This window comes from Otolemur garnettii, unplaced genomic scaffold (assembly GCF_000181295.1).
Source record: "Otolemur garnettii isolate 467f Iridium unplaced genomic scaffold, OtoGar3 scaffold00221, whole genome shotgun sequence".
NCBI classification, from domain to species: Eukaryota; Metazoa; Chordata; class Mammalia; order Primates; family Galagidae; genus Otolemur; species Otolemur garnettii.
The window spans coordinates 1,089,751-1,103,091 of record NW_003852616.1 but is presented as its reverse complement, the minus strand read 5'-3'; the positions used below and the strand labels follow the sequence as shown (position 1 = coordinate 1,103,091).

General features: G+C 41.4%; 1 protein-coding gene across 1 annotated transcript in view; it reads right to left on the bottom strand.

Annotated features, from left to right (window-relative positions):
- EBPL (emopamil binding protein like) overlaps positions 1-4,642 on the bottom strand; it is a 41,522-nt gene extending 36,880 nt beyond the window's left edge. Inside the window, exon 1 of the mRNA XM_003801803.3 lies at positions 4,452-4,642. Within this exon, the coding sequence (XP_003801851.1) occupies positions 4,452-4,622 (171 nt within the window). The 5' untranslated portion in view covers positions 4,623-4,642. The remainder of the gene's footprint in view (positions 1-4,451) is intronic.
- Between the last annotated feature and the right edge of the window lie 8,699 nt (positions 4,643-13,341).

The window sequence follows — 13,341 nt, the reverse complement described above, 5'->3', positions numbered from 1 at the left end:
TCTTAGGCTATTTGGTTATAGCTTTCATATAAAAAGGTTTAAATTAGTTTCATAATAGGGGTGTGTACATTGGATATTTTTTCCTCCATTCTTGTGATAAACTGAAAGCATTTCCACTCAAAGCTGGAACCAGACAAGGATGCCCACTGTCTGTCTCCACTGCTATTTAACACAGTGTTGGAAGTCCTGACCAGGCAAGAGAAGGACATCAAAGGAATTCAAATGGGGGCAGAGGAGGTCAAACTCTCCCTCTTCGAAGATGACATGATTGTATACCTGGAAAACACCAGGGACTCAACTACAAAGCTCTTAGAAGTGATCAAGGAATATACAGCATCTCAGGTTACAAAATCAATACCCACAAATCATAGCCTTTGTATACGCCAACAATTGTCAAGCTGAGAACAAAATCAAAGACTCATTCCTTTTACAGTAGCACCAAAGAAGATGAAATACCTGGGAATATATGTAACAAAAGAAGTGAAAGATCTCTATAAAGAGAATTATGAAACTATGAGAAAGGAAATAGCAGAAGATGCCAACAAATGGAAGAACATACCATATTCATGGCTGGGAAGAATCAACATTGTGGAACAGCACCATGCCTCGGGCTTCCTGTTATCTCCCTCAACTCAGTAAAGCAGGCATCCTCAAACTACCGCCTGCGAGCCACATGCAGCCCACCTAGGACATTTATCTGGCCAGCCAGATGTTTTTGCCGCCACTGCCTGTCCTGCTTAGCAGGTGACTCATCTCAGGGTCTGCAGTCCGGCTCTCCAACGATCTGAGAGACGGCGAACTGGCCCCCTGTTTAAAAAGTTTGTAGGACCCCTGCAAAGCATTGCTGAGCTCACGGTCAGGTGCCTCCTGGCTATTCCCTCTCAAATACACACCAGCCCCCTCCTCCATTCATAGTTCTAAAACCTGATTTTCCTGTGTTAGTCAACATGATCACAATTGCATCCTTCAGACTCTAAACCCCAAGATCATCTCCACTCCCAAACCATAAGTGGTCACTTTCACCTCTGGCATTCTTCCCTTGAAAGTCTCTCACAGTAGCTTCCTCCCCACCACTTTAGCTTGGCTTTTTGTTTTTTACCTCTCTCCTTTAAAACATGGCAATTGCTTTTAGTTGACCTTAACTCTGTCCTTTCCAATCCAACTTGCATCATGTGGAGAGAACATTCTCCAAGGATACCTTACATTCCTGCATTGTCTGGGTCTCTGAGCAAAGGCATTTATACCAATTTAAGGAAGTTTATATAGGCTGGGCATGGTGGCTCACACCTGTAATCTTAGCATTTTGGGGGGCCCAGGCAGGAAGGTTGCTTGAGTTCAGGAGTTGAAGAACAGCCTGAGTAAGAGTGAGACCCATTCTTACAAAAAATACAAAAACTTAGTTAGGGATGGTGGTACATGCCAATAGTTTCAGCTACTCAGGAGGCTGAGGCAGGAAGATCACTTGAGCCCAGGAGTTTAAGGCTGTTGTGAGCTAGGGTGGTGACACCAGATTCTAGCCTGGATGACAGAGTGAGATCTTGCCTTAAAAAAAAAAAAAAAAAGAATGTTTATATAACCCAGGAGAGATCACTCTCCTTTGAGATGTTCCAGGGTCATGAAAACCCAGTCTTCTCCCCAGAGATTTATTTACAAGGCGCTTCTTTCTTGTAATGCTCCTGAATCAACCAGGCTAACTTTTAACTTGTAAGCTGGGTAAAATCTTAGATCCTTCACAGTTTCTGACTTAACATATCATTACCAAATTATCTTTCTAAAGATCTACTTTGGGCATGCTACTCCTTGCTCAAAATCCTCCTGTGACTTTCTACTACAGAATAACATCCGAATTTTTACCTGTCCCCTTTCCAGCTGGCCCTTCCACTTCTTCCTCATGTAAACCTTATGCTCCAGTCAATGTGGACTTCAGGATGTTTCCCACAGACATGCAGACATATGCTGCCCCACTTTCTGGCCATGTCTACAGAGCTATGCTTAGATTGCAGAAGAGAGAAAAACCCATAAAGCACCAGTGCCTGGCATGCTCACAGTGCCTCTGACAAGGATGAGCCCATTTATTTCTTCAGGTATGCTGCTCCAGCTCCTACAGGTACACAGGAGGGCAGGTCAACTGACTGCCTCTCTAGCCACATGGCTGGAGCCACAGTGACCACACTCTGTCTGGACATTTGAGAGTATTCCCAACCACCTCTGGGAAAACTTAGCTTGAAACTCTGTCTAACAGGGCAGTTGTGAGCTGGTTGGCAGCCAGAAAATTCACAGGACTCCTCCCATTTGAAAATTAAAATGTGTGGGGCAAGGAGAGGCAACTCACATTTTACCTGTAGCTCATTCCACATTTCTGGGTACTCTTGCAATAAACTCTGAACCAAGGAGTACATGCACATTTGTTTTCTTGTAGGCCTCAATTGCTAACTATTCAAGTGCCCTCTCCCATTGGTCTCCAAGATATGTGTATAAATATGTTGGTGGAAGTTGTTAGGTAATTGCTCCAGAAAAGTCCCTTCCCCAGAAAGCCCCTTCCTGCTTTCTCTTAAAGTTACAGCTCCTTTCCAAGTACAGGGAGTTGCCTGCTTATTTCCCAGTTGCAAAACCTGTCTCACCAAAAATTTCAAACTTATGGCCTGCCCCTAACGGCTCTTCTCACCAGAGCAGTAACTCCTTATTGGTTACCACACCATCCCATCACCATTCTGAGACTTCCCTTAACCGAACCTATATAAAGGTGCACTTTTCTTTTAGTCCCTCTTCTCTTCTCCTCCGCTCCCCCCCCCCTTCGCTCTCCTCTTCTCTCTTCTCCCTCCTCCTTGGCACTGCTCTGCAGCATCCCTCCCTTGCCAATAAAGACCTTTCGTACAAGCTTTGGTGGTCTGTAAGATCTCTGCTGGTCGAATGCCGCCCTTTCAGAAATATTGTTTGTAATGGCATTAAAAAAATGTGTCCATGAATAAGAGCTGGTTAAGGGATCACATTTCATCATCAATTATAAGGTACATCCACATTTCAGAGACATTAAAATAGCAAATGGCTGACAGTGGTTGAATGATGTCATTGATTATTCTAACACATTAAACAAGGTGCATCTTAGACTTGGAGAACTGAAGTATGTGTATTCACACAGTGGAACGCTTGGCAGTGTGGGACAAGTAAACAGCACAATATGGGGCTGTGGGGGAGGGACTTCCAATCAGAAACAGGTTTTAGGGAACTCCACATACCAAAGCACACCTCACAGTGCCACAAATGGAGGTGTGTCCAGTTACTTCTGACAATCTGTGCTTGAAAAAAAGACAATCTTAAAGTAGGTGGTAAACATAAGGTTTGTTGTTCAGTATTCTCATAGTTTTTTTGTATGTCTAAAATGTTATAATAAATTTTTCTTTAAGTGGATCTAGCAACCTGTTTTACCTCCCCTGTACTTTAGGGGACTACGTGTTCAAGGGACAGCTTAAAAATCAATTCTATAAATAAAGGAGTTGCCAGAGATACTCAATGTCTCTTACTTCAATGTACTGATTATAAGAAAAGAAGGAATTTCATCATTCTAGCAACATCAGGCATGGCTATATATGCACAAATACAACCAAGAAACAACTGGTCGATTACCAGTTTGGTGGATGACCAAACTGCATGATTACCAAAAATTTCGCTGGCTTGCTTGCTTTCTCAATATTGGACTTTGGCTTCACATTGGTCATGGGTTTGTTTAGATTTAAGAAAGGTCAAACTTACAAAAAAAAGATATTTTTAAAAAGCTTTTAAAATGTGTGGGGGAAGTATTTCAGTAGACATGTAGCTGTCCTGGCTAAAATATAAAGTGGGCTGAATTTTTAAGGTCCATGTTTCCTAAAGCTTGGCGTGATACAGGGCAGACTAACGCAGAATCAAGGCACCTGGGTGGCCCTGGGAAGTCACCTAACTTTGCAGGGCCTGCTTTTACCATAATAACTCGTCTAAATTTTAGAATCAGTAATGTGCCTGGCACCTTAACGTACAGGTGTGAGTTTTTTGTTTTTCTTGGCACCAGCCTCAGACTTTGCATAATATCCTATCACCTCTCTTTGCTCCATTTGGGGTATTCAAAAGCGATCTTCCTTCTCAGTTATGTTCAGTTCAACATTTATGTGCAGATCACAAAGATGGCAAAGTAAGGTTCTCTTGAGGATCTTGCAAACTACCATTACACTCACCAAGTTCTTTAGTGGAGGCATCAGTAGCACCCGGGAAGCAGCGCTCAATGCACTGACTGGGGACCCGGAGTGCGGCGGCTTCCAGGTGCCTCCCAGGCCGGGCCGACTGCCAGTCTCGGGGAGCCAGAACTCCCTCCCCCTATCCTCTCCACTTCCATTTCCCACTCTCTGGGGTGTGGACGGAGGGCCTCCGGCCAGGCAGTCACCGACTGCGATTTCGCAGCCCAAGTCGAGGGCACTTACCAACACCAAATGCACCAGTGCGTCGTAGCAGAGCCAGGCCAGCGCCCAGCGGTCTGCCGCCCCTCGCCCGCTGCCCAGACGCAGGCCCAGTACACAGCCTGCCACCAGCAGCGCGGCACACAACACAAGGGACCAGCCAGCCGTGGCCCCTAGTTCCCACGCGACAGCCATGCCTAGAGCTGCGCGCGCAGGACCGGGCTGCCGGGAGCAGAGCCCGGCGGGAGGGTGCAGAGGGGGCGGGGCGGATCAGTACTCCCGGGGAGGGGCGGGGCTTTCTTCCCGTCGCCCCGCCCCGCCGGCCTGCAGAGCCTGGAAGGTTTGCTGGATCTGGGAGGTTGAGTTTCCCCTGCTCACAGGTTTGCTCAACCACCTGGACCAAACACATCCCCAAATCAAACTCAAAGGACCGATAACGGGACCACGCTTTTTAATGAGGTTTGATTTTTAACAAGGCTCAAAACTTGAAGCCCATATGGTGGAAATGTGGCCAACAGACAGAGAAGAATCATAGAGACAAAGGTTTTAATTAGGCACTTGCTAGTCTTGTCAGAGAGGTGAGGGCCAAGGGTGCTTCTAGCCATCAGCAGGCTTTTTAACACTTAAGGAGAATGAGACAGGGGGACTGCCTGAGCTCACGGGTTGGAGACCAGCCTGAGCCAGACCCTGGGTGAGACTTCCTCTCTAAAAATAGCTGAGCACTGTGGCAGGCACCTGTAGTCCCAGCTACTCTGGGGGCTGAGCCAAGAGAATCTCTTGAGCCCAAGAGTTTGAGGCTGCTGTGGGCTATACGCCACAGCACTCCACCGGGTGCGACAAAGTGAGACTCTGTCTCAAAAAAATAAAAATAGGCTGGGTGCGGTGGCTCACACCTGTAGTCCCAGTGAGGCAAGAAAGTAAAAGCAGAACTAAAAGAATCTGTCCTGCACCCCTGTGTAGGCCTCAGCCAATCCTCGCAGGCGTTTCTGTTGTCTGTATGTTTCTTTCGTGACAGATTGTAACCTAGTAACTTCCTTGAGTTTCTGTTGCCTTTGAGGGCAGGTGGTCCGACTGGTCTCAAGGATGTGGGTGAATCTGACCTTCCTCCTTGAGCCCGGGACCTTGAGTATGATGTCATGTCTCTCTCTGTTTTATGACCCTCATGTGCACTCCCGCCCTGAAAGGTGGATAAAAGAGAGGCAAGAGATTGAGTTGGGGGGCTCGGTTTTGGAGACACATTGGTGTTCCGAGTTACCCCCTGGCCAGAATAAACCCGCGTCCTCTAATTAACTGGTGCTTGGAGTCTTCTGTCTGTGTCAGTTTCCTGCTACACCAGCACATCGGAGGCCGAGGCTTGGATTGCCCTGAGCTCACAGATTGGAGACCAGCCTGAGCCAGAAAAGACCTCCTCTCTAAAAATAGCCTGATAGCCAGGTGTTGTGGCCGGTGCCTGGAGTCTCAGTTACTTGGGAGAATTGCTTAAGCCCAAGAGTATGAGGTTGCTGTGAGCTGTGATGCCATAGCACTCTACTGAGAGCGACATAGTGAGACTCTGTCACAAAACAAAACAAAATAAGTCAAAACAAAAAAGGCTTGGTGCCTGTAGTTCAAGCGGCTAAAGCGCCTGCCACATACACTGGTGCTGGCAGGTTTGAATCCAGCCCCAGTGCCAAACAACAATGACAACTACAACCAAAAAAATAGCTGGGTGTTATGGGGGGTGCCTGTAGTCCCAGCTACTCTGGAGGCTGAGGCAAGGGAATCACCTAAGCTCAGGAGTCAGAGGTTGCTGTGAGCTCTAACACTACGGCACTCTACTGAGAGTGATAAAGTGAGACTCTGTCTCTAAAGAAAACAAAAAGATGTCTGCCCCCCACCCCCATCACTCCCCATACAATTTTTAATACAGCAGTTAACACCAAATGAAATTATCTTTTTGTTATCACATTCTCTGCTTGTCTCATGCTCTTAGAGTACAAGCTCTGAAAGCCCAGGAAGTGTGACTAGTTTGCTTACTGCTGAATTCACAGCACCTACTACAGGGCATACATTATACGAGCTGCCCGGTGTAAGAACTGCTGGCCAAAGGAGTATGGGCAAACCTGCCACCTGTGCTCTGGACTCTCTCCACAGAGCAGTTAAGGAGTTAAGGACATTATAATTAGCAAGTATGTTTAAAATTAATAAAAAATGAGAGAGGAAGGGGTACAGGAGAATGGATTTCAGGAACAATATACTACACCAATGAACATGACATTCACGGACAAAATATCAAATATGTAAGCATTTAGGAAAAATAAGATAATTCCAATTTATCCTTTAGGTTATTGCTTCAGACACATCACCTTTGAACACCTTGTTAAAAAAACTCACTGTGTTAACTCTAACAGCTACCTATCCCCCCCTCCCGGGGGGCATCACTCACAGTTTGTAAAGATGTATTTGGTTGTGTGATTTTCTTATAAAACATTTAACTCCATGAGACAGTAGCTCAAATAGTGATGCTTGGTTGAATAACTACATAAACAAATTTCTGATGAAGATCTTGTGAACATAATTAATATGAACTTCTGGTAAAAACAATATTAACACTTTGTAAAACTAGAGATTTGAAGAGCTATCTAGTCAGCGTATGACACAAACTAATGTTCAATAAATTATTGTTAATTTTTAAAATAAATGCACAGATTTATTTAGTTCTAGTGACTGTGAGAGAGTATACTTCCAAAATCAAGACCTTCCTTCTCTCTAAAACTGAAAAGTTTTTAGATGATATTTTAATATAGGAGGGAGTTTTAGGAATGAATTAGATCAAGAAAACATGATTTCAGATAAACACTAAGATCTGAAATAAGTTTCAAGTCTATTTTTTAACATCTTTGTGTATATAGAGAGAATTAATTATGCCCATGTTCTTGACTGGCAATTTAAATATTTGATTCAAATTAAATGTGTTCATTGAAAACACAATCTGATGAAGATAACTCTAAAGTCCTCCAAGAATAATGGAAGAAAATATAATAAATTTTAAGAGCTTTTGCATTCAGTTGGCAAGATATAAAGTTTTTCTATTTTCATTTATTTTTTTAAAGTATCTTTAACAGGAATATATAACCTTTACATGGGAAGGGGGGAGAGGAATCCTGTCCCATACACAGCTCACAGAAAGAAGTTATTAAGGAAAAAATATCTAAATTAATCCGATGTTATGGGAATCTCAACAATGGTAAAGTACTTCACATAGAGCCTACAACCATTAAACTATTTAATAATGTGTGGTTTTAGGGACAGAGCATTAATATGCTGCAGTATTTTCATTATTCAAGTTATACAGCGTTTTAACATCAGGAATAGCTTCTAATTACTTTTCACTAAATGCACATTACCCTTACCTTCCGCAGTTCAACTATCACTTCATTTCTGTGTCTTTGCATTGTCGAAAAAGAAAAATAAAAGTTGCTTAAGTATCAAAATACTGACATTATTATTAATAATATTATAAATTAAGGTCTTGGGCATTTGAGATGTAAATTTTTTAGAAGTAATTTAATGTTAAGGATTAAGGATTACATTTTAGATTTTAAATCATGAACTATATTTAGTTAAAAAGGTAAAACTGTCTATTTTATTGGAAATCTGTTGATTAATTTTATGGACAATGGAAGGTAGTACCTGGCTTCTGTGGATCCATTTATTGTCCAAATTACACCCAGTTTTCTTTGGGGAATTATATCTTCCTGATTGTGTAGAGTATTGATGAAATCTAAAGTGTCTCACTCTTTCTTAGCTTAAGGAGGACATGAGACCCAACTCTACCAACAGAATTCTCTCACCTGTATATAACTCTGAATATGAAGCAAAATGGAAAGAAAGATAAGGGATATTAAATTCTCAAGGAAGAGTTTAGGTAAGGTAGTGAATGATGCCTATACTGTTGACATCTTCTGGTACCAGTTATTCTACGTCCCTACTCTATTGTTGCAGATACGGTGAATACAAACCAGCAGACTCTCACACCAAGGGGATAGAGGAAGGAATTTTATTAGCCAGCAGAGACCCAGCAGGCCATGAGCCTTAAAGCACTGAGCCCCCTGAATCATTCCCACAGTGCTCTTTTATACCGTTCTAGCAAGACATATACATGCTTGGTTACAGTTACAGATGTTAGGTCCTGGGAAATTTTTAGTTAGCAGGCAAAAAAGGTAATAAAAAGTTAATGATTATGTTTCTCCAGAAACCATAATGATATTATTTGTTACATAGTTGGTTTCAAGGTTATTCCTATTTAGCGTATCTTTTAATGTTCTTTCTTATCTTTGGAGGCTGAGTTCTTCTGCAGCTGTTCTGTTGCATTCCCAGGAGTACCAGGAAGCATAAGACTTATTCTCCTTCTTCAGTGAGAGCCACCTCATAGTTTTCCAAATGGTTTAGCCTAAGTGAGAGGCTTCTTTGATGCTTGCAACCAAAAAATTTTATTTCTAATGACTCATTCTTTAAAAAAGCAATGCTATGGCCTTAAAAACCATATGAAATGAAAATAAATTTGAGATAGATATTTTGTATTAAAAGGGAAATACCTTTCTAAGTTTATTAAGAGGCTCCATCAGGCATGTCTTATCAGAAATCACTGAAATGATTATATAGCTCCCCTCTGACATACTAATATGATGGGTTCTTTTACACACACACAGACACACAGACACACACATATCATTATATCCTTATATTTCTGGAATAAAGACTATATGGTCATGGTATATTCTTTTTTTTTTAGACAGAGTCTCACTCTGTGCTCTTGTTCATTTTATGTCTCCATAATAATCAGGACCAAATAGTGATTCCAGTACTTTATTTAAAGTATGGTTATAAAGGAACTGAATAAGAAGAACAGAAAGGTGCATAATATTCCCTGAAGATGCCTAAAACAACTCTGGGGAGGGAGACAAGATGTGGGAAGAGAGGGAGGGAGGGAAGGAGGGAGGAAAGATGGGTACTAAAATGACCCCCTTTGTAGGATCATTTTAGTCTCTTTTCTGACATCAGGCAGATGAAACTCCAATTTCTCCTCTTTAATACAATCAATGAAAAAGAAAGATTATTTAAAGCCAACATCAGCCAAAGGAACTGAACAAGAACAGGAAGGTGGTGAATATTCCCTGAAGATCCCTAAAATGGGGGCCTTAAAACTACCCCTTTTATAGAATCATCTTAGATCCCTTTTCCTGACACAAGACAGATGAAACTCCAATTTCTCCTCTTCCATACAATCAATGAAAAAAGATGATTTAAAACCACATCAGTCCAACCCACAAGAATCTACAGTGATATCTTGAATTCAACACTTGGCCTAAAGTGCTCCCATAATGAGAGGCCTGAGTGTTCAGCTGCCTGGTTTCCTTTGGAGCATAAATTCAGGACTTTAAGCAAGTTTCTCTTTTGCTTGTTCTTCTATCTTTTCTGCCTCTTGGATAGCAGCCCTAACCTCCTCTCAAGGTTGTTTTTACCATACCCAGATTTGCCCCCCATTTCTTCTTCCAAATATTGGCACTGCTGTGAACAGTGTACATAATTTTTCATAAATTTGTGTATTTATCAAAGGAAAAGCATATGGAGGGGATATTTTGGTTATACAATATTTAAAGTTGGGCCATGACCACAAACACATCATGTCCTCATGTGAGGCCATCATGTTCATAAATACAAAAACTCAGAATGAAAGTGCAAAACCTGGCTGGGCGCCCTAACCCTGGCATAGAGCTAATGTCTAATATATTACACTAGAAGGTTGTGCACTGGTAACTAATACAATTAATTCAGAGTGTGTCCTTACTATGAAGGTATTCTAGGAATTTCCAAGCAGTGTGTCCTTACTATGAAGGTATTCTAGCAATTTTTGACCAAAGCTAAACAATATACTAAAGAACTTATCACTAGGAGACAAATATCAAGTAAGCTAAAATAGTTCTTCCCAATCTTATCATGAGATTACACATAAAATTTTTGTATGTCACACTAAGTCACAGTGGTTCTCAACCTTCCTAAGGCTGCAATGTATTTTCATTGTTACAAAGGGATCATGACACGCATGTTGAGAACCGCTGCACTAAGATATAGGGACAAAGCTGCACGGTCTTCACCACCCAATTGGCCCCTGGGGCAGCTCACCAGATGGGAAACACTGATCTAACAGACTGTCATGCAAAGGACCTGGGTCTCCAGAAGTTCATCCATATGGCCGCACGCTGGCAGAAATAAATCAACTTAAGGAAAAAAAATTCTTTATTTCTGATGTTCTAACCTATACATCTTAGACAAACCCTGAAACATTTTAAATTATTTTCACTTCTACTGAAGAATTTCAGCCAAAGTGAATTCTCATTATATAGGAATAAATGTGCATTTTTATCATTGAAATTGCCAGTTTATAAACTTTCTCCTTGAATTTTTGAATATATCTGAAAGTTGATATTTCCTTATTTAGAATCATAATTTATATTTTCATCTTCTCTTTCCCCTTAAGATATTTAACTTCTTTTTTTAAAATTTTGAGACAGAGTCTTACTCTGTCACCCTTTCTGTTAGGCAAAGGAACAGAAGGGCATAAGAGTTAACAAAACTACACCAGCAGAACTAAGATAGGTTATAAAAGAATACCAGACTTTGTGATGGTGTTACTCTAGCCAGACTAGGCATAGGGGGAGACATACCCCCTCTGTGCTACTCACCACCCATCTATGTGCTTCAGGATGGGTCAATGATGCTTCCACAGGAAGTATTAACCAATACCCAAAGTTATCTGTCCATTGCACTCATTTCGAATGAATGAGCAACAACAAGCATAATGTTAGGTGGGGAAAGCATTGTACCAATGAATTCAGACCCTTTCCAAGCCAAAGTCTGGGTGAGTAGCCTGTTTTTAAGATGGGAATGGGTGGAAGGTAAAGATCAGGTGCCGAACAGATACAGCCCCAATAAGTGAAATTGTCTCACCTTTGCCAACACCAGTACAACCATTACCAAGAAGTCTTCTGTTGAGGTCCTTGTTATTTGTGACTTCAATAGAGCCTAGAGGATGTGTTCTGAGCTTGCCTGGGGCTTCCTATTCAGCCCCAATAATGGAACCCTGTAATCCTCCCTCTCCAAATAGAAGCTCTAACTGCTGATTAGGGAAAAAGGACTCTGACCGCTCTTAACTTCTTTCTGCTGAGGATGGGTGGTGATATGGGGGAGACAGTTAGAGGTCCTTCAGAGGAGGTTGATCCAGGGCTTCTTTATTATGAAATTGCCCAGCTCCGTGAAATTAGGGTCCTTTGTACATCAATAGAAAAAGTTAGTGAAGGCAGATTCGTTAAAGTGCTGGCAAGGTTTCCTGCTTGTGTCAAGGCTTAATCCAGTGGGCTGGAAGCCACTGCTTCTCTTGTTGTTCTGTAATGATATGAGCAATCCTTGACCCGAATGTAGCACATGACCAGGTTTCCATTTGGGAATATCAGGTTTTTTAGAGAAAATAGGTTGTATTTGAGAAGATGGTGCATGGGTGAGAGGTGGTGTTCATCAGCTGTCTTTCCATCATTGCTGAGATTCAAAAAATTAAGAGTGAACAGAGCTCTAGTAAGAATATACCTAGGACTATTGTTCAAGGGGAGGATACCATCTCCCTTTTTCTGTGTATCCAACATATCTTTCAATGTTTTGTGGTGTCATTCAATAATGGCTTGTCCTTGAGAATTATAAGGAATACCGTGAGACAACTGAATGTTCCCAAAAGATAGAAAGGTACTTAATCTGTGAGTGGAATAATAAGGTGTATTGTCAGTTTTAATAGACTTAGGGAGGCACATGATATTAAAACACTCTAACAAATGTTGAATGACATGGTGAGCCCTTTCTTCAGGTAAGGTGGTGGCCCAAGAAAAATGAGAGAAAGTATCTATGAAATGATGAACGTATTTCAACTTACCAAAGGATGAGACAATGGTCACATCCATTTGCCATATTTGATTTGCTGCTTCTCCCCTCGGGTTGGCACCCTCATGAAAGGGAAGTATATGTATCTGAACAAAAAGGGCAATTAGAGAGAATTTGCTGTGACTGAGTTTTTGTAAGATGAAATGTCTCACAAAGAATTTTTGCATTAGCATATGAGTAAGAATGAAAAGTAGAAACATCTTGAATAGTACCAATAAGAGCTTGATCTATTTTGGAATTTATTATTATTATTATTTTTGGTGGGGGCTGGGTTTGAACCTGCCACCTCTGGCATATGGGGCCAGTGCCCTACACCTTTAAGCCACAGGCGCCACCACTATTTTGGAATTTAATGAGGTCATCGGACCTGGTAGAATGGTATGTGTTCTAATATGGGTTACATATATAGGGTGAGTATGATGTCTAATGAATCTCTCAATAGACCAAAAGAGAGAAGAAATCTCATCAGTAGAAGTGATGGTTGCTGTTTCTGACTTTCTAACAGGCATACCATAAATCCGTGACCACATTTACAGGTCAATGAAAATCTTAGAGTAGAATAAAAATAGCATACATTTCATTCTTTTGGATGGGGGTATAAGGACTTTGAATGACTTTGCAGTTATTACCATCAGTGTATCCAGCCTTACCATGCTTGCTGGCATCTATGTAAAGGATGATAGCATCTGCAATTGGAAAGTCTTTGACAACATGAGGAAGGATCCAAGAAGTAAGCTTTAGAAACTGAACTCTTTTATCATTAGGATATTCATTTGTAATTACACCTACGTAATATGCAAGTGTGGTCTGCCAAGGCATAGATAATTTAAAATTGAGTTGAATTTGTTTTTCTTTAAAGGAATAATAATAGAACAAGGATCATAGCCTATATGTTGGCAAATTCTCTTTCTGCTCACAAATCTTACCCAAATATTGTTGTAATTTT